The following is a 24,939-nucleotide window of genomic DNA, read 5'->3' as shown; positions in this document are numbered from 1 at the left end:
ATGTTATCTCATTTGATCCTCACAACAACTCTGGGAGGTAGATATTAATGTTATCCCCATTATGTAGATGAGGAAACAGGAAGACAGAGGTTGTGACTTGCGTAGGTCACCCAGCTAGTAAGTATCCAAGGCAGGATTTGAACTCAGGTCTTCCTAAGTCCAAGTCTAGAACCCTATCCACTGTGCCACTAAGTTGCCTCTGGTACCACTCTACATTTCCAGCCTTATCTTATATCACTCCCTTGCATATTCTCTATGTTACAGATAAATTAGATGATGTTACTCTCTCCCCACACCCATCCCAACATGATCCTTTGCTCAGATAGTTCCTAGACCTGGAATAGCCTTCCATTTCTTCTTCACCTATTAAATTCCCATCCATCCTTTGGATGCCACCTCCTACAGGAGGCCTTCTCTGGTCCCCCCTACCAATAATGATTTTTCCTTTTATATCTCATCTAGAACTGTGTTTTTGCAACTGTGATGCAATTAGCACATAGTATAGGCAGTATTTCTATTATCCGTTTGTACCTTTTGTTATTGTTTAGTCACAATCGGTCATGTCTGATTGTCCATGACCCCATTTGTGGTTTTTCTGGCAAATAAACTGGAGTAGTTTGCCATTTCCTTCTCTGGTTCGTTTTACAGATGAAGAAACTGAGGCAAGCAAGATGAGTGACTTGCTCAGGGTCACACAGCTAAGCAGTGTCTGAGGCTGAATTTGAACTCAGATCTTCCTGACTCCAAAGTGGCACTCTATCTACTACTCCACTTAGCTGCCCTAGTTTACATCTTATTCCCTAATAAGATTGTGAGTTCCACTAGGGCAGAGATGATAGTATCTAAACTTTGTATGTTCCCCTCACGCCAAAGGACAACTCTTTGCAGTAGGTGCTTAGTGAATGCTTAATAAATTCCATTTTATTATCATTAATGATTAAAGAGAAGCTTTCTTCTTAGGGAACCACAGGCAAGATGCTGAAGACGTGGTGCCTGGCAGCTCTGTGCGGCTCCATGGTGTTCACTGGCACTCGGTCTGAAACAAATACAGTCCTCAGAGTGAGCAAAGAAGCCCTCAGTAATGGTAAGTGGATCCCTTGATGAGCTTGTGTCGATATCAGTCAATCAACACTTATTAAATGCCTACTATGTGCCAGGTACTGTGCTATAAGAGGGGAGTTTGGGAAGGAATAAAGACCCTGCCAGAGGGTGGACAAAGCAATGGAAAGACCTGGAGACAGTCAGGAGACCTGCATTTAAATCCTAGCCCTGTCATTAACTCAGGACTGGGCAAGTTATTTCCCTCCCTGGGTTTCAATTTTCTTCTTTGAAAAAGTGAGGGAGGTGGGTGGTTTGAAATAAATGGTTTCTAAGGTCCATTCCAGCTCTGACAGAACATGATGTAATGAAGAGTTCTAGACTGGGGGTCAGATCCTCACTTCAAATTCTAATTCAGCTGCCAACTAACTGTGTCATCTTGAACAAGTCACCTTAACTTCTCTATGCCTCAGTTTTTTCTGTTTTTTTTTTTTTGGTGGTTGTTCAGCTTTTCATGCATGTCTGACTCTTTGTGACCCTATGGACCATCGTTCACCAATGTGGTCCATGGAGTTTTCGCCATTTCTTTCTCTAGTGAATTATGGCAAGCAGAGGTTAAGTGACTTGCCCAGGGTCATGCAGCCTTTAGTGTCTGAGGCTGGATTTGAAGTCAGGTCTTTCTGACTCCAGGTTCAGCATCTATCCACTGAACCACCTAGCTGCCTCTATTGCCTCAGTTTACTTGTCTATAACATGAGGGATTTTGGACTAGTTGATCCTATCTATGGTTTTATATGGAACACTTGAAGTAAGGAAAGTTGAGCATAGAAGTTACTTCCAAAACCCTTTTTGTTCTAGATTGTGTTACTGAACATCTTTCTCTTGTATATAAGACAACTTCTCTGCCTTAGCCAGTGAAGTCTAGTGAATGTAGCCGAATCTTTGTTGTTGGCCTTAGGATTACACTGTTAAATAGAAATTCTTTCTGGATAAGCTGGAGCATAATAATAACATTATATTACCAGTAACAATAATAATGTTTATAAAGTGCTTAGCACAGCATATGGCACGTTATCCTTGTTCCATCATTTCAGAAGTGTCTGACTGTTTGTGACCCCATTTGGGCTTTTCTTGGCAAAGATACTGGAGGGGTTTGCCATTTCCTTCTCCAGCTCATTTTATAGATGAGGAAGCTGAGGCAAGCAGGATTAAATGACTTGCCCAGGGTCACACAGTTAGTAAGTATCTGAGACCAGATTTGAACTCAGGTAGATGAATTTTTCCTGATTCCAGGCCTGGCACTCTATCCACTGCACTACCTACCTACTTGACACATAGTAGGTACTTCATAAATGTTTGTTCCCATCCTTCCCAATTGTGCCCACATAGACAGAGTGTTCTGATTCACATCAGCTCACCAGATGTTTACATGAGCTCTGGGGCTGGAAGCACAGCAGGGGTTATCACCTCCATTTTTATAGAGGATAAAACTGAGTCCCAGAGAGAGTAAATATACTTCCCAAATTAAAAAAAAAAAGCTAGAAAGTAAGAAAAGCAGCACAGAATAGTGGATAGAAACCTGGCCTTGAAGATCTGACCCTTGATTTCTGTTCTTTTTTCTTTTAAAGAATCCCTATTAACCTACGAGCAGTAGAATTGGCCCTGGGAACCCCTTTTTCTTCCTTTGTCCTGTAGGGAGTATGGCAAGAAGGCATGATGAGTCCTTCCTCATCCACATTCATGAAACTTATTGATTTTTTTTTTGTAGGGGAGGGCAGGACAAGGGAATGGTGGGTTAAGGGATTCCTGTATGCCATGCCATCAAACTTTGTTGTTTGTTTACACACACATGCATGTGCAAACGTGTATATGTATGTATATATGTGTCTGTCTGTATGTATATAGTCAGTGATCCTACTCCAGTCAATAAAAGATCCTTTGTTGATTGTGAAAGTAAGTAAAAAGGCTTGATGGGGCATCTTCTTAATGGTGATGTACCCTCCATATTTGGTCCAGTTCAGTGCCTCAGGTTCAGATACTGAATATGCAGAGTGGGTGCCAGTCTGTACTGGGACAGGAAGTCTATCTACTGAGAGTTCTCTCTAACAATAAAATCACAGATCTAGTCTGGAAAAAACTCAAACAAATAACAAAACCCAACAAAACCAGGAAGTGACAGAGGTAGGCCCAGAACTCAGTGCTTCTTAGTCAGTCCCTGCTGTTTTTCTTGCAACTCTGTGAAATGTGGCTGATGGTGAATTGAGCCCAAGATACCCCCAGGAATTACTGGCTTGTTTTCTTGCTCATTATTTCTTCTTTTTACATTGGGCATAACAAAAACATTCTGGCTAATCAAAGGCCCTCAGTAAAGGGAATTCTGGATAATTGGGATTTTACTCTGTCAAGACAAAAAAAATCTATGGGCAATCAGAAAAAAAATTATCATAAAATTAAGTGTTTAAGGGAACTTTAGTAGAAGAAGAAGAGGAGGCATGTTGTAACAAGAGAAAAACCAAACCAAACCCTGGATTTGGAGTTAGAGGATGGGTCCAAATCCTGATTCTAGCATTTATCTAACATTTAATATGTGCCAGGTACTGCGCTAAGTGTTTTAATAATTATTATCTCATTTGGTCCTCAGAACAACCCTGGGAGGTAGGTGCTATGATTATCCCATTTTATAGACAAGGAAACTGAGGCAAACAGGTTAATTGACTTGCTCAGAGTCACACAGCCAATAAGTGTTTTAGGCTGAATTGAAACCCAAGGCTTTCTCACCCCAGTTCCAGCATTCTATCCATTAGCTGACACTTTGCTAGGTGTATCACCTAAGTTAAGTATCTTTCCATTTTTGGAACTCAGGAGGGACATTATGGCATGATACATAGAGATCTAGATTTGGAGCCTGGAAGATCAGGATACAAGCCCTGCCCCTGACAGATATTGGCTGTGTAACCCTGGGCAAGTCACTTAACCTCTCAGTGCTGCATGCCACTGACTAAGATGATAAGTTGCAAAGAAGTTGCATTGGTAGAGGGAATTTCCTTACAGGGAATTTCCCTGTATCAACGGAATCATAACTTCAAAACACATTCCCCCCCCCCCCATCTTTATCCCTGTTAAAGGAGAGATTTGAGCCAAATGATCTCTGAGATCCTTTCTTACCGTAAAATTCATTGATCTTATGTTCCTATGAAGGAAGGCTATACTGATTCACAGAGTTTCTTTGAATTATTTTCAGCCATTTCTGGTACCCTGCAGCAAGGAGATGCTCTACGATCAGCCCTGAGGGAGGTTCCCCTTGGTAAAGCTCGAGGCGATGGTGGGGGCCCTCTGCTGGGGAGCCTGCTTGGTGGAGGAGGAGGAGGAGGGAGTGGAGGTGGCCTACTAGGAGGCCTGCTTGGTGGTGGGGGTGGTGGGAACAATGATGATCTCTTAGGTGGAGTTGGAGGAAATCTGCTAGGTGGTGGTGGTAGCAGTGGTGGTGGGCTGCTGGGTGGTGGTAGTGGCGGTGGGTTGTTAGGTGGTGGCAGTGGTGGTGGGCTGCTGGGTGGTGGTAGCGGCGGTGGGCTATTAGGTGGTGGTGGTGGTGGTGGGTTGTTGGGTGGTGGTAGCAGAGGTGGACTATTAGGTGGTGGCAGTGGTGGTGGGCTGTTGGGTGGTGGTAGTGGCGGTGGGTTGTTAGGTGGTGGTAGTGGCGGTGGGTTGTTAGGTGGTGGCAGTGGTGGTGGGCTGTTGGGTGGTGGTAGTGGCGGTGGGTTGTTAGGTGGTGGCGGTGGTGGTGGGTTGTTGGGTGGTGGCCGACACCATTATAATGACTACAGACGAGCTGAAATTCCTCGAGGTGCCAGTGGTGTTTCCTATAATGACTTCCATGTTCGGGAACCCCGCCAAAAATACACCAATGGCAAGCAACTTGGAGGGAACTACAAATATGGCGTCATTGAGTCCAATGAAAATACTGCTCATCTTGGTGGCAAATACAGATATGGTGAAATATTAGAAACAGATGGGACCCTCAGGGATCTTCGAAATGTCAATAATGCATATAGAAGTGATAGATACCGTAGTGGTCGTAATTATAGGTCTGTTGAAGTTCCAATTGCTAGAAATCAGCGTCGTGAACTACTCCCTGGAGAGATCCCTCCTGGTGTGGCCTCTGGGGCATTAGGCCCAGGAGGGCTTCTGGGCACGGGAGGGATGCTGGCTGCAGATGGCATCCTGTCTGGACAAGGGGGCTTGCTTGGTGGTGGTGGCCTTCTGGGAGATGGAGGCCTTCTCGGAGGAGGAGGAGTCCTTGGTGTCCTTGGCGAAGGTGGCATCCTCAGCACTGTCCAGGGAATCACAGGGTAAGGAAAACTTTGAATCTCATATACCATTTGCTCATGATAGAGTCTGATGGGGGCAGAAAAGAGTACTGAATTTGGAATCACAGAACTTGGAGTCAAATCCTGGCTGTGTCACTTGTTTTCTGTAGGCCTTTAGACTTTTCTTTGTGCCTCATTTCTTTTCTCTTTAAAAAGAAAGAGTTATTGTTGACTCATTTGTCTTTTTTTTTGGCAAAGATATTGGAGTGGTTTGCCATTTTCTTCTCCAGCTCATTTTACAGATGAGGAAACTGAGGCCAACAGGGTTAAGTGATTTGGCCAAGGTCACCCAGTTAGGAAGTATCTGAGGCCAGATTTGAACTCACAAAGAAGGGTCTTCCTGACTTCAGCCCCTGCACACTATCCACTGTGTCACCAAGCTGCCCAGAGAGTATTAGACTACTTGATTTCTAAAGTCTGTCAACTCTAAAGCCTTAGATCTTATGAGATCCTGGGTTCATGTCCTTTCCTTGTCATCTGTTATTTGTGTTACTGGGGCCAAATCACTTAATTCTCTAAACCTGTTTCCTTATCTGTAAAATGAGGGGGTTGAATGGAGATCAAGAGTTCTTAATCTGAGGCCTGTGAACTTAAAAAAAATAACTTTATTTCCATATCATTGGTTTCCTTTGTAATTCCATGCACTTTAGTTTATGCATTTAAAAACCACTATTCTGAGAAAGTGTTTGTAGGCTTCACTAGATGGTCAAAGCAATTGTCTGACACATGAACAGGTCAAGAATCCTTGCACTCTATGTTCTCTGCGGTCCTTACCAGCTTTAAATCTATGACCCTGTGATGTTACGATATTCTTACTCCTGCAAATGTGATGTGTGTAGGAAGGGCACAGGTCTTTCCAAATGTCAGAGTGTGCTTATGAAGGAAATCTGAGAAATACTGCAAAGACATATGATAATCTTATTTTAAACCATTCCTTCTTCAGGAGGGAATTTTCAAGAGGATTTCCTCCTTGGGTCTCCTTATCTTAATGACTTGGAGATAATGAAATGCAAAGATTCCTTGTCTTATTAGGAGACCAGGGTTTGAATCTTGACCCTGATACTTAATAGCTGTGTGATTTGGGGCAAGTGAATTAATTTCTCTGAGCTTTGTTTCCTTCATCTATAAAAAGAAGATAATGCTAATGGCATTACCTATTTCATGGAATTGTTGAGTGACGAAGCCAAGTAAGTTTTAAAATGATATGGAAAAGGAAATTATTATAACTTTTATTTTTTATTATTATTACACAGTTGGCTGTGTTCCTTCTCAGAGGGTCATTGGGGACTGAAGTGGCCTTGAAAGCACAATACCATTGGTTAAAGGTTTTATTGTAAAATCTCAAGTAATTAAATAAGATTAACACATGACAGCTCACTTGTAGTCATGTTCTGATCATTAATGGGTGATAGCTCTGGAAAGTAAGAATTATGGAGGGAAAGGTGTTCACTGTCAAGGTTAGCCATGGACGTCTCAACAATAAAGACCATCCACAAGTGAGACTTGTGGGCTCAGTGCTTGAATAAGCACCAGCCAGAGCATCCTTGGCAACCCCAGTATATACACTCAGTGATTTGCCCCATTGCCATATAACCCAGGCTTAGGACTCAAGACTAGAAATATTCTATGAACCAGCTGTATCATGTTCGCTGTGATTTGGATTGAGATTAGAGACAGGGAGTTCATGATCTTGGTGCTAGGTGACCTAGGTGCTGGAATGTTGAGATTGGAATTAGTCAGTCTGTCAATGAACATCTATTAAGTACTTGACACTTGAATCCTGCTTCAAATACTCATGAGTTGTATGATCCTTGGAAAGTCACTTAACTTTTCTGAACTTCACTTTTCCATAAAATGAAGGGGTTAGATTTGATTGTTTCTAAGGTCACTTCCAGTTCTGAAATCAATGACTCCTTTCATAGTCTGTGAGGCCTGAATTTTTTCTTAGCTCCTTCCCTCCTTTAGTATGGTGCCCTGTTCTCCATTTTGGGGCATGCTTATCAGCTCACCAAGTTTCTTGTTACCAACACTTATTGTGCTAATCTCTGCTCTTTCTGATATGCAGGTTAAGAATTGTGGAACTAACACTTCCCCGAGTATCTGTGAGGCTCCTGCCTGGCGTGGGAGTCTACCTGAGCTTGTACACTCGAGTGGCCATCAATGGCAAGAGGTGAGTCTCCTTCACTCTGGAGCTGTCATTCACATGGATTAGCAACAAAGCTGCAGTATACTGGTCTAAGGTCTTGTCATCAGAAGACTTAGGCTGTGTCTTAGCTCTGTGTAGTTGTAGGGTCAAGGCATGGTCCATGCCCTTGGGCAGACAACTGTTTCCCTCTTGTTCTTTCCAGTCTTATTGGCTTCCTGGAAATTGCTGTAGAAGTGAATATCACCGCCAAAGTCCGGCTGACCATGGATCGCACAGGCTATCCCCGACTGGTCATCGAGAGATGTGATACCCTTTTGGGAGGCATCAAGGTCAAACTCCTTCGGGGGTGAGTGACAGCTGGGTCTGGGCATCTCCCTTCATTAGATGTTGTTCTTTACATAAAAAAAAACCCTGAACATTGGATAGACACATCGATTTGCTTCCTGTATGACAGAAATGAGCTGCAATAAGCCATTCCCACTTCTCTCATTGATCCCTATTGTGACAGATGACTTACACGAGAGATGGATGACAGGAGATCTATCCTGAGGAACAGAATACTTAACTGCCTCTCAATGGTTCTAGTGAGAGATAGTGTAATGTAGAGGCAACCTGGGGCTGTGGCTAGCATTGGACTTAGAGTGAGGAAGACCTGCCCCTGATGCTTGCTAGCTGTATGACTCCGGCTTACTTAAGTTTAAATAATTTAGACTGTATTGCTACAGGTGACTCCCTAGGACTTATCTGCTACGTTATAGGTAGGTTCTGATCAGTATTGGAGGCAGTTTCCCAAATGGGTGATCACCAGTCCTCCCACTTGGATAGAATGTAGCAAGTAGAGCCCTGATTTGGAGGGAAGTGACCTGAATTGTCCTCCTAACTCCCCAATTCACTAGCTGTGCAATCATGACCCCATTTCTTTCAATCTCAATGTCTTTACCTGTAACATGGGCTAATACTTGTATTACCAAGCTGTAAGGCAAACATTTTGCATACTATAGGGCACTATAGAAATGTGAGCTCTTGTTATTATCACGTGAAGAATAAGTGTGAGGAAAAGGCAGAGAACACAGCTGACTTTCTAGCTTTTTTTTTTTAAATAAGGGTTTTTTGGGGGAAAGTTTTATTGATGTCTTCTATCTCTACATCACATACTTTAACCTTGTCTGACAGTATATAAAATATTCTTTCCTAGTAGTCCTCCCCCTTGTCACGAGGGAGTAAATATGTGATGTCATCTCTTTTCCACGTCCTCCACTGTTTTCCTATTACTCATAGATTAATTTTCTCTAAGTGATCTTTAATTTGCATTTTTGTAGCTATTGTATTGTATTATTCCCTTGATTTTACTCCTTGCTTTTTTCCCCACAGCCATCTGGGAGAGTTGAACATACCGTACAAAGACCTTTATATAATGCTTCATGGTTTAGAAAGTGCTTTATAAATAGTTTCTTACAATAAGCTAGTGAATTAGGTGCTACAGATAACATTATGTCCACTTTACAGATGAAGAGCCTGAAGTTCAGAGAGGATAAGTTACTTGCCTCTGGTCATGTGACTAATCAGTGTTTGGTGTGGAATATGCACTTGGGTCTCTTCTGATTCCAAGATTTCCAGGATTATCACTCTTCCCACTATATTACACCATGATACTCTTGACATGACATGTTGAACTTCACCATGTGCCAACGTACTGATGGCATGCTAATCATTTGACAAACATTTATTAAGTGCCTACTATGTGCAACTACTATATGGGTTGAGTATTTGACCAAAAAATGAGGCAATTTCTGCCTTATATCCCACTAGGAGGAAAAAAAGTTCTTTCCCCAGTGCAGACTCAGGGGATGTTAATATGGTCAACTTCTACTCACTCCCTTTCCCTTCTGGCTTTTCTAGCTTGCTCCCTAATCTTGTGGATAACTTAGTGAACAGAGTCCTGGCCAATGTTCTTCCTGACCTGGTAAGTGGGAGAGAAACCCCAAGGGTGCTGTGTTCTTTGTTCTTGATCCTTGAGCTGTTCAATAGTGGAACTGGCTACTTTGGGAGGTAGTGAGATTCCTCTTCCTGGAAGAATTCAAGCAATAAATGCTCTGAATTTCTCTTAAATCAACTTTTTATCTTTCTATGGGAAGGGAAAGAAGAGAATAGTATTTATTTTATTGGAATTCCTTTCAACTGAAGTGACGACAATTATTTTTTTCCCACTGGGAAGAGGGATGATGGAATCATATAAAGAGCCCCATGGTCGGGGAGGAAACTCTATCAAAGACCCATAAAGGATGGCCTTGAAGTCTGATGGAGATGTATCCTGTTTCTCAGTGGGAAGGGAGCATCAAGGCTTGTCTCCTTGAATTCTTAGCCTTGAGACTAGGCTTTCTTCTGACCAGACCAACCTCCTGAAGGGAGGTCCTCCCCTTCCAGAAGGAGTTTGCGAAGTGAATGTCCTCAGGCTCTTCACAAAAATCCCCCCATCTGTTCTGAGACTAGAGATCCGAGGGTCTTGATGAGCTTTCTAGCCCTCGAGGACCCCTGTGGGCTGTGTTTTGGCGTGACTCTTTGTGACATTGCTGCTTTATCTCCTTTCAGCTCTGTCCAATTGTGGATGTTGCACTTGGCCTTGTCAATGACCAACTGGGTCTTGTGGATTGTAAGTCCTTTTAATCCTCTCATGTTTTCTCCTGCCTTAGGTTTCTGTTCTTCCCAATCCTTCCAAGTCCTTTCCTTCTAGGCTTCTACATCTGAGCTCAGTGGAAGGGAAGGGCTCCTCCTATGAGATCTGTGAGGCAAAGCTCTATGCTTCTTCCCCAAACCCTTCCAGAGGGGAAAATGCAGGGAGACATTGGAGTTGGGGACTAGGATGAGGGAAGAGATGGCTCCATGGTCCTTGATCCTGGTCATACCACATTTGTAGTATTGTGTCTTGTTGTGGGTAACATATTTTAGGAAAGGCATTGCTAAATTCAGGAGCATCCAGAGGAAGGTGATGGGTATGGCAAGAGGTTGGGAAACCATATTAAAAGAAGTTTGACTGAAGGAATTTGAGGTGTTTAGACTGGAGAAGATATGTAGAAAAGGGATCAGGGTTGGCACTTCTTGGCCTCAGAGGGCAGAACTAAGAGCAAATGGTGGAAATAGTAGAGAGGGCCTGATTTTGGGTCAATATGAGGGAAAAAAAACCTTCCTAGTAATTTGAGTTTAGCAGATGAGGAATGGGCTATTTTGAGAGATAATAAGTACCCCATCACTTAAAGTCTTTAAATGAGGTTGGATGACTGCTTCTTAGGATTTTTCTGCTCAGGTTTGGGTTGGGCTACATGCTCTCTTAGATGTTTTTTAATTCTGAAATGCTGTGATTCTATGTAAGACAAATGGAGGACTGAAGTCTTCTGCATTCCAAACAGGCATGAACATCCTGAGGGCCAGTCCAAGTCATCAGTGTCACCTTTGACTGGGCTTCTATAAGGTTCTTCCGTTACTAGAAAGAAATTCCTTTCATTTTTGCTTTGGTGAGGGGTGGATAACCTGGTGGGTTGGCAGTCTAACCTTCCTAGGCTGGCAGGTGGGTGTAGGAAATCAAAGGGTTCTTATGCATAACCCTGAGCAGGAAGGAAGCTCCAAGTACATCCAGGGACTCAAGGAGCCATTGGTTTTATTTTATGATTATCAGAAGGAACTTCTGCTGTGAATCAAGCTTCCCTATCTTGTTCTTTATACTTAGGACCCTGAGATGGCTGCTCTGAAGAGCTTTGATAGTGGACATTTTGGGGGGTAGAGTGAGAGACTGGAACAGGAGGGGAGGTATTTGGTACATTAAAAAGAGCATTGGATTTGGAATCAGGGCACTTGGATTTGAATCTTGTCCTTCTCCTGCACGATGTAACCTTAGGCAAGATACTTAATCTCTCTAGATCTCAGTTTCCCCATCTTTAAAATGAGAGAGTTGAACTTGATGGTCTCTGGGGTCAAATTTAAATGTGTGACCCTGTGCCCTACTATCCGAGCTCCTCAAACACTTTGTCCAAAGCCTGGCCTGTGAGGAATGTCGAGCTTGGCTAGGGGAGGCCATTTCTCTGCCCAGGTTGCCTGGAGGAAGCTGGCTCCCTCTTGCCTACTTAGTCAAGTTGAAAAAACCTCTACCTGGCTTTCAAAGGCCTGTACAATCTGGTGATATCGTTCTTTCTCAGACTTACTTCACACTCTCCCTTCCACAAGCTCACTACTCTAGATACACTGGACGATTTGCTGTTCTTCATCCTCTGAACTGTTCATTCACTGATCTCTGTACCTCTGCTTGACCTATTTCTTGGTCCTGGAATGTCCTCTCTTCTCCTCTACCAAGTCAAATGCTACCTCCTGTAGGAAGCCTTCCCTGGTTCTCATCCTTGAGTTGATGAAGAGCTTTCCCCTTAGATTGAAAACAAAAATTTCATTTTGCACTTCTCTAGCATTTGTTTAATATTATATATCACAGTAAATGATGTTGAGGTCTTGTCTCAATACTAGACTGTGTGAGGGCAGGAATGGTATCTTACCTCAAAGTCCTTTATCCACATTACCCCATTTGTATCTCTCCTAGTACTTAACACAATGCTCTGCACACAGTAGGTTTTTTAAAAATAATTTATTTGTTTAATCTCCGCTCCTCCCTGTATGTTCTTAATAAATATTTGTTAAATGAATGAATGAATGGATAAAGTGATGTGGATAGAAGGGTATCCACCTTTTTTTTTCCTGACCTCTGACCTGTTTCCCTGCAGCTTTGATACCACTTGGTATATTAGGAAGTGTTCAATATACCTTTTCAAGTCTTCCATTGGTGACTGGTGAATTCCTGGAGCTGGACCTAAATGTAAGTCTAGCCATTTCATTGAGGTGGTGTTGGAAGGTGGTTAGAGCCCTTTCCTTTAAGAAAACCCTTTCAAAATAGGGTTTCAAAACCCTGTGAGGATTTTATCATCCTCATTTTACAGACTGGGAAACTGAGCCTCTGAGAGGCTAAATTAATGGTTTGTCCATGATTAAATAGTCAGTAAGTGCCCCTATTGGGCATTTGATAGAACTCTGTTCTCTTGACCCAAAATCTAGAGCCCTTTCCACTCTTCCAGAGAGATTCAAAGCTGCATCAGTTTACCCTGAAATCAGGTGATATCAGCAACACCTGGTCCTCATCTTAATCTGAATTTAGCACCATAGTTCTCTCTTGTTGATTCTACAGAGAGGCAAATATGGGTCCCTTCCCCGGGTTTCCTTTTCTCTTGGGAAATACAGAAACGAGATACTATTCTGGAGTGCAGTATCCAAATACCAAGCTCATAAGGTTGTAGTATTTAAAGTTGGGAGGGATTTAAAAGTACAACTCCCTCATTTTACAGATGAGGAAACTGAGATCTGGAGAGGGGGAGGGTGACTTATTCATTGTCCTACAGCAGAATGGATTTGAGCACACCTCCTGTGTGACTCTGAGCAAGTCATTGCTTTTCTGAACCTCACTTTCCTCATCTATAAAATGAGGGAACTGGACTAGATGGTCTTTAGGATCTCTTTCAGTTCTAAATGTCAAGGATTCTTGGTCTCCAATTCCAGTATTTTCTACCACACTAATTTACTTGACAGGGAGAGACCTCCCAGAACTGTGTGAGCACTGTATGTTCTCTTGTTTGTATGTGTTCTGAAGGGATTCCATTTATGGAACCCACCACCTCTTCTCAATAATAACTTGCTTCAAAGACAAATGGCTAGCAATAATCACCAGCATTAGGTTCTACTGGTCAATGATGATTAGAGGATAAGGAGCTTATAGGTCAATATTATTATTACTGCAAGGTCATCTACTGTGTCCTGAGCCATCGCCAGTCCTCCTGATTTTTGTCCTGCTACCAGACTTCAATGACTGAGAGTGAAGCTGACTACTTTGTGAAACTCTGCCTCACTTTAGCAAATCAAGACATCACCCTCAAAATGACTTTGTTCCTCTTCAACAAATGAAGGGTGAATGATTAATAATAATATGATAGGATTCTTGTAAGCTGCTACTAATAGCTAACATTTATATAACATTTTAGTGTTTGCAAAGCACTTTACAAATATGCAATTCGATCCTCTATGATAACCCTGGGAAATAGGGGCTATTACTATCCCTCTTTTATAAGTGAGAAAGCTGAGGCAAACAGAGGTTGAGTGAGTTGTCCAGGTTTGTAGAGCTAGAAAGTGTCTGAGGATGGATTTGAATTCAGGTCTTCTTGATTCTAGGTCTAGTGCTCTATCCACTGTGCAATTTAGCTGCCTCCACTGACTTATCTGGGAATGGAAAATAAACCAATGAAGAAAACCCTTCTCAGCTGTATGACTATTTGTGCCTTCTTCTTTCTACTGTACTTTTACAAAGCTTTCCTGGTGTGCCTTTTTGTATGTTTATGTGGCTTCTACAGTGGCTATGCTTACCAGTTATCAACTTTCCAAGCTCTCTTAGGGAAGGGGAGTGAATGTCAGTAGTGCATCATTTAGTAAGTGCCTAGTGAATACTTGTTGACTGACTGATGTGATCCATTCAGGAAGTCATGTAGCTTCTTATACGTCTCTTCTTCATCATCATAACTTTCTCCCCTATTCCTGACAGACTCTTGTTGGAGAGGCTGGAGGAGGTCTGATTGACTATCCATTGGGTCGACCAGCCACCATGCCAAGGCCCAAGATGCCAGACTTGCCACCCATGGGTGACTCAACGAATTCCCAACTTGCAATTTCTGCCAACTTCCTGGGCTCGGTGTTGGCTCTCCTGCAGAAGCAAGGGGCACTGGATATAGACATCACTGATGGCATGGCAAGTAATCCCACTTGGACCCATTTAGTCTGGGACATTTCCTAGCTGAACCTGTGCCAGGTCAGGCATGGAGGCAAATATCTACATAGACTATAGAATTTAGAAGGGCATGGTACCACAGAGATCTTCTACCAGGAATTCTTAATGGGGTTGGTAGAGGTTCAAAAAATATTATAACTGTATTTCAATATAATTGTTTCCCTTTGTAATTAAATAATTTTGTTTAAAGCATTTAAAATAATTATTTTGAGAGGGATGTATAGGTTTCACCAGAATGCCCAAGAATTCCAGGACAGAGGGAAGGTTAAGAAACCCTGATCTATTTCAAGCCCTTTATTTCATAGTTGGGCATATATGGTTCCTATTTTGTGGACATAGGTCCAGAGAGGGGAAGTAAATTACATTGGGCCATACAGTTAGCAAGAGTCAGAATCAGGATTCAATTTTGGGTCTCAATGCTCTTCCCACTGCATACATCAACCTTTCTTTCTTCTACACTTTCTCTATTACACTGTTACATCATTTGATGTGTGAAAAACTTTACCAACCTACCATTTGTTTGAACCATTTGGTCCCTGTAGTTTGGAAATATTAGGCAAATGTCACTTAATTAGTCAATGTTGGTGCTATTTTAATGGAGTATTATTATTACCCCTTACTAAAGTTCTGCTGATGCCTCATTGTAGTGTGGAGGTGATCCTGTATTCTTTATGACTGTGCCAATGGATGGAAAGCTCTGTCAGGCCAAGACAGATGGCCTGAGTGTGGGCCTTGAGACTGGTTGTGCACTTGGCATTTGCAAACCAACTCAGCTCCTCTCCATAAACTTGACCACAAGGGCATTATTATTATTATGATTAATGCCACAATTTATGATGACTACTAATAGACCATGATCTTCATTGGTGGAGGAAGTCTGCACATAGATGAAATAATAGATGTTTTGAACTATTGAAATATATAAGTATGTATATATATTCAATACACACATACATATGCATACAAGCATATATGTGTACACTGCATATACAATATATGTGCACACTATGCAGAGGCACATGTGTATGTATGCACACATGTATACATATGTATACACAACACATAATACACACATTATATGTACACATATCTGTATGTATGATGGGGAAAGCGCCATTGTTATTTTCTCTGCGTGCTGCTCCTGTTAACCATTCTTGTGATAAACTTGTTGTTCAGTCATTTCAATGATGTCTAACTCTTTGTGATCACATTTGGGGTTTTCTTGGCAGATACACAGAAGTGGTTTGCCATTTTCTTCTCTAGCTCATTTTACAGATGAGGAATCTGAGGCAAACAGGGTTAAGTGACTTACCCAGGATTACAGTTAGTAAGTATCTGAGGCTAGATTTGAACTCAGATCTTCCTGATTCCAGGACTGGTGCTTTATCTGCTGCACCCAGTCTATGTAAAATAGGCACCACCTGGCAAAAGTAAATGGAATTGCAAGAATAGTGTGGCAAAAACCTGAAATTAGCCTTTCTAAGGTTGGCTTTGTAAATCCAGACCTCTTGAATGGTAGTCTATGTGAAAAGCAGTTTGACTTTTTTCATGGGATGAATTTTTTTTACCTTGTAGAGAATATCTGAATCCCTGGGAATTCATTTCCAACATCTGTTGTAGGGAGGTTCACTGAAATTATCTTTATTTCTCTTTACAGTTTCCTGAGCTCCCTCCTCTAACCACATCCACTCTGGGGGCACTGATCCCTAAGGTGAGTGAGATTGGTGTGATTTAGGGGTTCTTAGAGTTCTGCTCTATCCCGATTCCCCGTGAAGTCCTCATCAGGTCAACTTCACAACAGCCCTAAGAAGAAGCCAGTTCAGGTGTTACTATTTTCAATTTAAAAAGGAAGAAACTGAGGCTAAAGAAGGGTAATGCCTTGTTCAAGAAAACATAGCCAGTAAAGATTGGATTGGATTGGAAGAAAAGATGCCTGGCAATCTGGAGTGTTCTTTCCTTCGCCAGGTGCATTGTGGTGGTGGTGAGGCTTTTCATGGGTCATTAGGTAGAGTCTCTGAGACCAAGTCCTAAGAGAGAGAGAGGGAAGAGTGAGGCGGGGATTGATTTCCAAGGCATGATAATAACAGCAGAGACAATAGACCATATTCGTAAAGAGTTTTAAGCTACATAGTCTTTAATATACATGACCTAATTTGGTCCTCATAACAACCTCGTGAGGGAGGCAGTCTAAGTATTATTGCCTCCACTTTAAAGGAAAGGAAACTAGGGCAATAAGAAGCTACTTAAAATAGCATGACTAGTGCTATCATCACCAAACTTTTGATTCTGAGTGTAGATGATCAAAGTGGGATTTGGCCAAATAATTAGGAAACTCTCTTCTCAAAGGAAAGGTAACAATAAGGGATTCTATCAAAGTCAGTGGGATCTGAGTTAGGTAAACCGCAGATTTATCTTACTTTATTTAGTAAGCATGGAATCACCAACCCATAGATTTTTGGAGATGGAAGAGACCTCAGAAGTCAGACTCATTTTACCAGTCTCAGAGTTGGAAGGGTTTTTAGAATAAAGGGCATAAAGCATCAGAACCAGAAGGGACTTTAGAATGTATAATATTATAGTTGTAAGGGACTTTGGGACAAAGATCTAGAAGAGATTTGAAAGTCTAATGCCCTCACTTTATAAATTTGTAGAAGAATTCTGTGTCCAAGTATCAGGACCCCCATAGCTATAGGAAACCCTTCCTAATTCAAGAAAAGTTGACTGTCCTCTATTTTCCTGCATGATTTACTGATGAAGACTCCAGAGTCAAGTGGTCTCACTTTTTCATTGTCTGTGCTTCTCCAGGTTTTCCAGCAGTATCCAGAGTCACGACCATTGACCATAAGAATCCAGGTCCCCAGTCCTCCTGATGTCTCTTTACAAAAAGATGAAGCTCTGGTGAAGGTCTTTGCTACTGCAGAAATCATGGTGTCCCAGCCAAATGATGTAGAAACTACTATCTGTCTTCTTGATGTGGTAAGTTCTTGGAAAAAGAATGTCACTGTGACCTGACTCCTAAAAACTTAATGATCAGATAGAATAAAGTCTCTCTGGGGGATTAGAACCCCTTCCTAAGTGTACTAAGGATGAATGACTTCCATTTTTGATGGTGGAGAAGAACAGCCATTTCTAAAGTACTTATTATAGGCTATCAATCAGTGATCATGATAAAGCATTATTTTTTTTTCTCCTTCTGATTATGGGTAGGGAACATTGTTTCTCCTAACCCGGGCCAGTGAGTGATTCACAGACAAAGCCATTCAAAGGAAATGAGGGATGTTGAGCCTGGAGAGGGAAACACTTAGGGGACACATATATTCACAGAATCATTGAATCTCAGTATTGGAAGGTATATTTGGGGTCATTTAGTCTATCCTCTAATAAATGGCTCCTCTTTACCTATTTTCAAAAAATCAAGAGTTGTCATGGCAAAGATTGTTTACCTTTCTGCTTGACCTCAGAGGAGAGAATTAGGAACAATAGTTGGAAGTTAGGAGGAGGCAGATTTTGATTCAATAAAAGGAAGATATTTCTAATACTCAAAGTGATCCAATAATGACTCCAAAAGTAGTGAGCTTCCTCTCACCACAGGTTTTCTAGCAGAGTTTGGGTGGCTACTTTTCTGTCATGTTGTAGATGGGATTCCCACTTCAGGTAGAAATGTCTGAAGTCTTTTCCAAATCAACTGATGAGACTTATCCTCTATTGATCAGATGTTAATGAATCAGAAGTAAATGAAAATAACCCTGGAATTGATGGACGTCCCTCTATCTATAGCTAGATGCCTGTTGTAGGAAGTGACACACCACTCTCAGGGAGACACAAGGAATGGCAGTCTTGTCAGAAAATAAGTCATTCATGGAGAGATAATGTCCATGACCTTGATCTTATTGGCATTGAGATAACTCATAATTACAGTTACAACAGCAGTCCTTGCCATTTATATAATGCTTTACCATTTCCAAAGGGCTTTATAGACCTAATCCCGACAGATCCTCACAGCAGTCTTCTTGAGTACACTAGTCCAGGGGTTATTATCAACACTGGTGTAGGATAAAATGAAGATCTAGAGAAATGAAATGATTTGCCCCATGTCATACAGTTAATTAGCAATAGAACCAAGTCTCATCCTCAGAGCTCCCAGCTATGACCTTTTCCTGTTATGTCAAGGCACTTCTTAGAAGTTACATTTCTTCTGCTGACATAGGGTTGTAGGCTGCTTCTGTCCCTCACATACCTCTCAAATATTTTCTGTTTTCAGAACACTGATCTCTTGGCCTTTTTTTCTGTGGAAGGCGATAAGCTTATGATTGATGCCAAGCTGGACAAGTAAGCAACTCATTGAGTCTGTCTGCTTTCTTTGCTCCATAATGGGTAAGGTTCACAGCTGGAATGAGAGGTGCTAGTTCAGAGAATAACACTTCTGATCATATTCTTTATCCGATCCATCACTGCTGAGAAACATGCATTATCTTAACTGGATGCTTTCTTTTTATTAGGACAGAACTGACCTTGAAAACTTCAAATGTGGGCAATTTTGATGTAAGTGCCAAATTCTTGGAGGAGGAAAAGGGAAGCTATTGCAACAACATCACAGGATGTCAGAGCTAGAAGAGATTTAGAACATAGAACATAGAGGGTCAGATCATGAAGGGATCTTAGAGATCATCTAATCCTGGCCCCTTGTTTAATAGGTAGGGAAACTGAGGTCCAGAGAAGGGAAATGACTTGCCTAAGGCCAAAGGGACAAAACTAGAGCTCAGACCCAGGTCTTGACTCTCAGCTCAGGGCTTCTTTCAATACAGCACAGATAATACATCACACTTTCATCAAGAAGGGAACCAGCAAGGACTCTTGTCTCTTACTGGGTAAGATCCCTCATGCTCCATCACCTTTGGTGTTTTCCCCATGCAGATCAGAACCCATGAAATAATTAGTCTTCAACAGCCTTCAGGACTGATGTTCAACAATTAGGCACTGCCTAATTAATTAATCAATCAGGGGCCTATGCATAGCATCAACTGTCTGCCTACAGTGCTTCATGCACTTTAAGGTTTCACTGATTGTAACACTGAGAATGTCACTTGTTGAATTAAAAAAATGAGCTACTGTAGCCCTTATACATTGTGACTTCTGAGATGGCCTCTTGGACCCCCAAGTAGTGTTACTGAGGCTGCATATGTGGTAGTTCTATAGGAGGGAGCCGAAAGAACACTGGGTTTGAGATTTGACTTCTGCTGCTTATTCATGATGTAAAACCTTGGACAAGTGAGTTTTCCTCTCTGAGACTCTATTTCTTCCCCCTGTAAAATGAGAATGTTGGGTTGAATGGTTTATCTCGAGGTGCTTGAGGGTAGGGCATTATCCTGTTTCTGTATCTATATCCTTAACACCCAGGAGAGGACCTGGAATATTTTTCCTTTTCTTTTTTTAGATCAGCCCTGTGATTTAATTGGTAAAGGGGGCTGATTCCCTGTGAGGAAACTCCCTCTAAAAATACAGATTAGCAACTTTGAGCTTTAGAGAGTTGCCTGAACACTAAGAGGTTAAATGACTTGTCTTGGGTCTTGAAGGCAGCATTTGTCAGAGATGGGTTTTGAACTGAGGTCTAAGGGCAGCTCTCTATCCACTATGCTATGATTTGCTGCTTCTCATATAATTTTGTGCCTGATATATAGTAGGTGCATAATAATACTTATTGATTGATTATTTCCCTTAATCAATTTAAAATCCAGGCACTAAAGATCATATTTCTTAAGGGGAGTTGGGGAAGGTCTCTGGGTTACAGCTAAGCAATTGCTCCCATTTTTAAAGCTTCTTAAAATCATTTTCTTCTCCTTGATAGGTTGGCTTGATGGAAGTGCTGGTCGGCAAAATTTTTGACCTTGCTTTCATGCCGGCAATGAATGGTAATGACAGCTACCAATTTTTTGTAGAGAGATTATCGTCTGTGTCATACACTCTAATTTCACACTTATGAGCACAGTAGCTAATTTCAAATCAATTGAGTTCAGATTTGAGGTAGTTATTGAGTATACTACAATGTCATTCCTGTAATAGAATAATACCTCATTTTTCTGGCATTGTCAAGGTCCTCTGATCCATGTAATTGGATTTTCCAAATAATTGAAGATCACCCTTTGCCTTTTAGGAGGTATTTTTTTTTCTTTAACAATTGTGGATGCAAATCTTCTTAAATATATATGACATACTTCTTCCTTTTTAAGGAGAACCCACAAAACAAAATAGAAATCTTTAAAGACTTAGGGTCATTATTCTGAATATTACTCAAATGGGCTATTATATCCCTTGGACCTATTGAATGTGTAGAACCCTAGAGTTGTCTGACTCTGGGATGGCTCTGATAGTTAAATAAAAATCAAAGAATTTGAGAATATTGAATATAAAATATTGAATATAAAATATCAGAACTAGAAGGGAACTTAGGCCTCAGAAAATTAGAGCTGGGAGGGACCTTAGAGCCTGTCTAGTTAAACCACCTCATTTTTCATAGGAGGAAACTGAGCCTCAGAGTGGAGGAAGTGAGCTGGCTAAGGTCACATAGAAGATAGAGGCTGGAATCCAAGATTCCTCCCTTCTAGTGCCAAGTTCTGACCCTCTTTCTGTACTCCTTCTGGACACCTTAGAATGAACCTTACTACTCTCTGTCACAGTCAGCCTCTCAGACAATGTAATAAGAGGAATTTTCATTGTACCTGCTACAATATGGGTCAGTTCTGTCTGCAATAAGTCAGCTGGCCAACAAGTGTTCGTTAATTACATACTATGTAATAGGCACATGTACTAAGGATACAAAGACAAACAAAAAGAGTCCCTGCTCCCAAGGAATTTAGATTCTAGTAAAGTAGAAAATATGTGACAACTAGGTACCTTCAGGTACATAGGTATGGAGTCCCTACCTGTAGGGTTTGTATTGTCCATTTAAGTTGTATATTTCCACATAGGTTGTCAAGTACATGTTATGGGAAGGTATGGATAAATATCTCTAGAATCTTGCCCATCTCTCTCAAAGGGAGACATTGATGCCTCTCTGGATTGGAGTAGAAGGGGTGCTGAGGCTGGCCTCTCCGTTCTTCTCTGAGAGAGGTACCAGACTAGGATTATATCTCTCTGCCCCCCTAAACTTCGCTGATCTAGGGGCACTGTTTTTCTAGGCTTCAAATCAACAAAGCCAGTAGATTCTTTGGTCGCTTTCCTTTAAATGAGGAGTGTACACCAAGTTTACATCTGCAGGCTTGACTCCTCACCTAAAGCTAATTGTACAGAACACAATCACAAATGGTGAAAAGTGAGTAAACCATTTGTCCCAGCAAATAGAAAATAAAAATTGGAAAATTCTTCCAGATTACATTATGCCAGAAAATACAAGTGAGTAAATGAATTCTTTAGAGGGGAATGAACTGAAATCTCATTTTACTGAGATGGGCCCTGATCTCACACAAGGAGAAATTCCTTAATGTTTCTAAGGAGGCAGACCAGAAATCAGGGACATGTTGAGGCTCCTTTACATGTCTGCTCTTTCCCAAAACCTTTTTTTTCTTTTTGTATTGGTTTTTCCTTGAAGAAAGTTTAGAACAAAGTGTGTCCCTCTTGAAGAGTAAATCCAATGGATCTCTCTTCTCCAAATCTCTTGTATCTTGCTCTCATGGAAGCATGAAGCACTGAGTCATCGTTGTTTCACCAATTAGGAAAGTCTTATACAAAATGGTTCATGTTAAACTATGGGTTACCTTCATATGGAGTAGATGGAGACCTTCCACATGAGGTAGCTGCTGTCCCTTGTGCTCCACTGATCATACCTGCCTGCCTCTTTTCACAGCTGTGCTAGGCTCTGGAGTTCCACTTCCCAAAATATTGAACATTGACTTCAGCAATGCTGACATTGATGTCTTGGAGGTGAGGGTATTTGGCATGATGAATCTATTTTCTCCTGTGTGGTATCTGTTTTCCTGTTGGTTTTCCCTCCCATTCACCTATCTACCCCCTTTTCTACTCAGCCCATTTACCAAGAGATAACATCCAGGACCCAAAGCAATCAGGCCTTAGGAGTCTTTTGCGGTTTGATTTCTGTTGTCATAATAGCTCATTTCCATAGCCTATCCTGTTTACAGAGTTCTATTGCCCACATTTCATCCCATAGTCACCATAGCCCTGTGAGTGAGGCAAGGTAGGCTTATTATCTTCTTCTTACAGATGAGGAAATTGAAGCACATAGAGGTTAGGTAATTTATCCAGGGGCACATCAGTCTCTAAGACCAATGAGATTTCTACTACACCTGCTGCTTTTCTGGTTCCACTGGGAATCTGGTCCAGTAAGACTTTCCACATGTCCATTGATGGAAGATGCAAGTATATTTGTAGTCAAGAGACTTGAGGCACTGGAGCAGGCACTGAGCCAGAAGGGGGCTTTCGGAAACATGACTGGAGACAGAGAACTAAATGGAATCAGTGTAGACTTGCTGACTTTTCAAATCCACACCAGAAATTTGTTCTGTGGCACTATTTCTTCTGGAAGAGAATTCTAATCCAAATCAATTCAGCACATGTTTAGCTCTCCATTCAGAACCAGGAATATAAAGTTGAAAACAACATAGCTCCTGTGTTTAAAGGGTTTAAGGTGGATACAGCTTACTAAAAATAGAGGGTAATAGGGTTGGAGGGGAGATCCAAAGGGTTTTAGGAAAATTTGGAGAGATGGAGAATACTTTTAGATGTGGAGAACAGAGCTATCAAGGAAAACTCAGAGCAGGCAGAAGCCAGTCTGAGCCTTCAATAAGTGGGAATAAGAAGGAAATGTGTTCTGGTCCTGCAGCACTGGTCTGCTTGAATCTGAGGAACTTGATATGGGGCTTGTTTGCCTTGGACCCTATCCAAAAGGTGTGAGTACTGAAGCCTTTGTCTTTGATTACTCCAGTAGGGCTTCATTTTAAGGCCATCTTTCTTCCAAGGTTGACCCCTGGCACACACTCTGAGAATAGTACTACAGGGGGCACCTTGTGAAATCCTTTTGTCATTTTCCCCACCAAGTTCTCATAACTGCAAAGCTCTCTTTCTCAAGGAACAGATGTGACCTGAACTTCTGTGCTTTGTTCCCTTAGGACCTCCTTGTGTTGAGTGCATGAGTTCAAGAAGGCCAAGTCATGGAGTTGTAAGCCCCTTCTTTCCATCTACAAGTTGATATTCCATAGTACCATCATCATATCTTGGAAGAAACAGGGCCATATTCTCTTTCACAGCAATCTCATGAAGATGGTGCTTGAGCCCATCTTTCTCCCCAAAAGACATCTGTCACCAAAAGCTAACTTGATTGAGTTAGACTTAGACAAACCCATGGTTTGCTCCAAAGCAATTGATTTTCTCAGTTTGCTGAACTGAGATCAAGACCAGCCAGAAAGATGTGGTCAAGGGCTGTGGGGAGGAGGATGTTTTGAACATTGTTTGTTGTTCATGTTGCTCTTTCAATAAAAGATTCCCTTTTCTCTGCACTTTAGATGGGGATGAGTTTCCATAATGGTGCCACCAGTGCTCTTTCCACAACCCCATGCTGCCTCATGGCATGATATCAGTTTCCTGGAGAGCTAGGATTCCCAGTTTTCAGTCATCCTGGGTATAAATTTGGGAGAGGGGTGGTCTCAGAGCCAGCTTACTGTAGCTTGAAGGCTCCCATGCTGGAAACACTGACAATCTAGCAGTTCAAGTTGCTTCTGTTCCAAAATTTCTTAAGCCTTTTAGGATAAGAGGCAGTGTGATGTAGTAGAAAGATGACTGGATTGGGCAATAGAAGAACTGGGGTTCAAATCCCAGCTCTGATATTTACCATGTGATTTCACCTGTCTGGACTCAGTTTCTTCCTTTGTAAAAGAAGAAGATTGCACTAGATGATCTTTTAAATACCTTCTAGATACAAGTCCTCCAATATTACAATTCCAGTGAGTCTGATTTTACTGTTCTGAGTATTCCCTCCAGATTGGAACCTACGCTTCTTATTACTTGTGTGACCTTTGGTGAGCCCCTTCACCTTTTTTGGGCCTATAAAAAATAGACAAGATGCTCTCTAGGATTCATTCCAGCTCTACATTTAAGATCCTAGAGTTCCAAGTTCCCTTCCAACATTATATCTTATAAGCCTATGAAATACCCAAACCCTGAATTCAAAGCCTAGGATGTGGTGCCAGTTATAGATAATAATAATAATAAATTGAGGAGACAGGAAACTTAGTTTCTGCTCTGACAAATACTTGCTGTTTAATTTTGGGACAGTCCCTTTCCTCCTTGGGCTTTAGTAAAATGAGGGAATTTGACTAGATGGTCTCTCTGGTCTTTCCTAGTTCTGACTGTGATCTTGTTTTTTCTCTGTGAAAAGCTAACTGGTCTCTTGCATTCCACTAGTATCCGATATTACTCAGTTGTATACCCTGGTTCCATTGCTAGGCTGCTTGAAGCTCACTGTTAGTCATCAGTAGTGTCCTCATATATCACGTACCACACACACACACATGCACACA

The 24,939-nt window shown here is 41.6% G+C and overlaps 1 protein-coding gene across 1 annotated transcript; it reads left to right on the top strand.

Annotated features, from left to right (window-relative positions):
• The first annotated feature begins 975 nt into the window (after positions 1–975).
• On the top strand, positions 976–23,919 carry BPIFB4 (BPI fold containing family B member 4). The gene is made up of 16 exons (XM_072642704.1): positions 976–1,084; positions 4,280–4,342; positions 4,883–5,387; positions 7,471–7,575; positions 7,754–7,897; positions 9,451–9,514; positions 10,141–10,201; positions 12,312–12,403; positions 14,171–14,374; positions 16,071–16,124; positions 17,219–17,389; positions 18,675–18,742; positions 18,913–18,955; positions 20,259–20,322; positions 22,254–22,330; positions 23,533–23,919. Exons 1-16 carry the CDS (start codon positions 976–978, stop codon positions 23,554–23,556), a joined length of 1,848 nt encoding a protein of 615 aa, XP_072498805.1. The 3' UTR covers positions 23,557–23,919.
• Positions 23,920–24,939: the final 1,020 nt, after the last annotated feature.

The sequence above is a fragment of the Notamacropus eugenii genome, chromosome 1 (assembly GCF_028372415.1).
Source record: "Notamacropus eugenii isolate mMacEug1 chromosome 1, mMacEug1.pri_v2, whole genome shotgun sequence".
Classification (NCBI taxonomy): domain Eukaryota; kingdom Metazoa; phylum Chordata; class Mammalia; order Diprotodontia; family Macropodidae; genus Notamacropus; species Notamacropus eugenii.
Note: the sequence above shows the minus strand (reverse complement) of the source record. Positions and strands in the feature narration are given on the sequence as shown.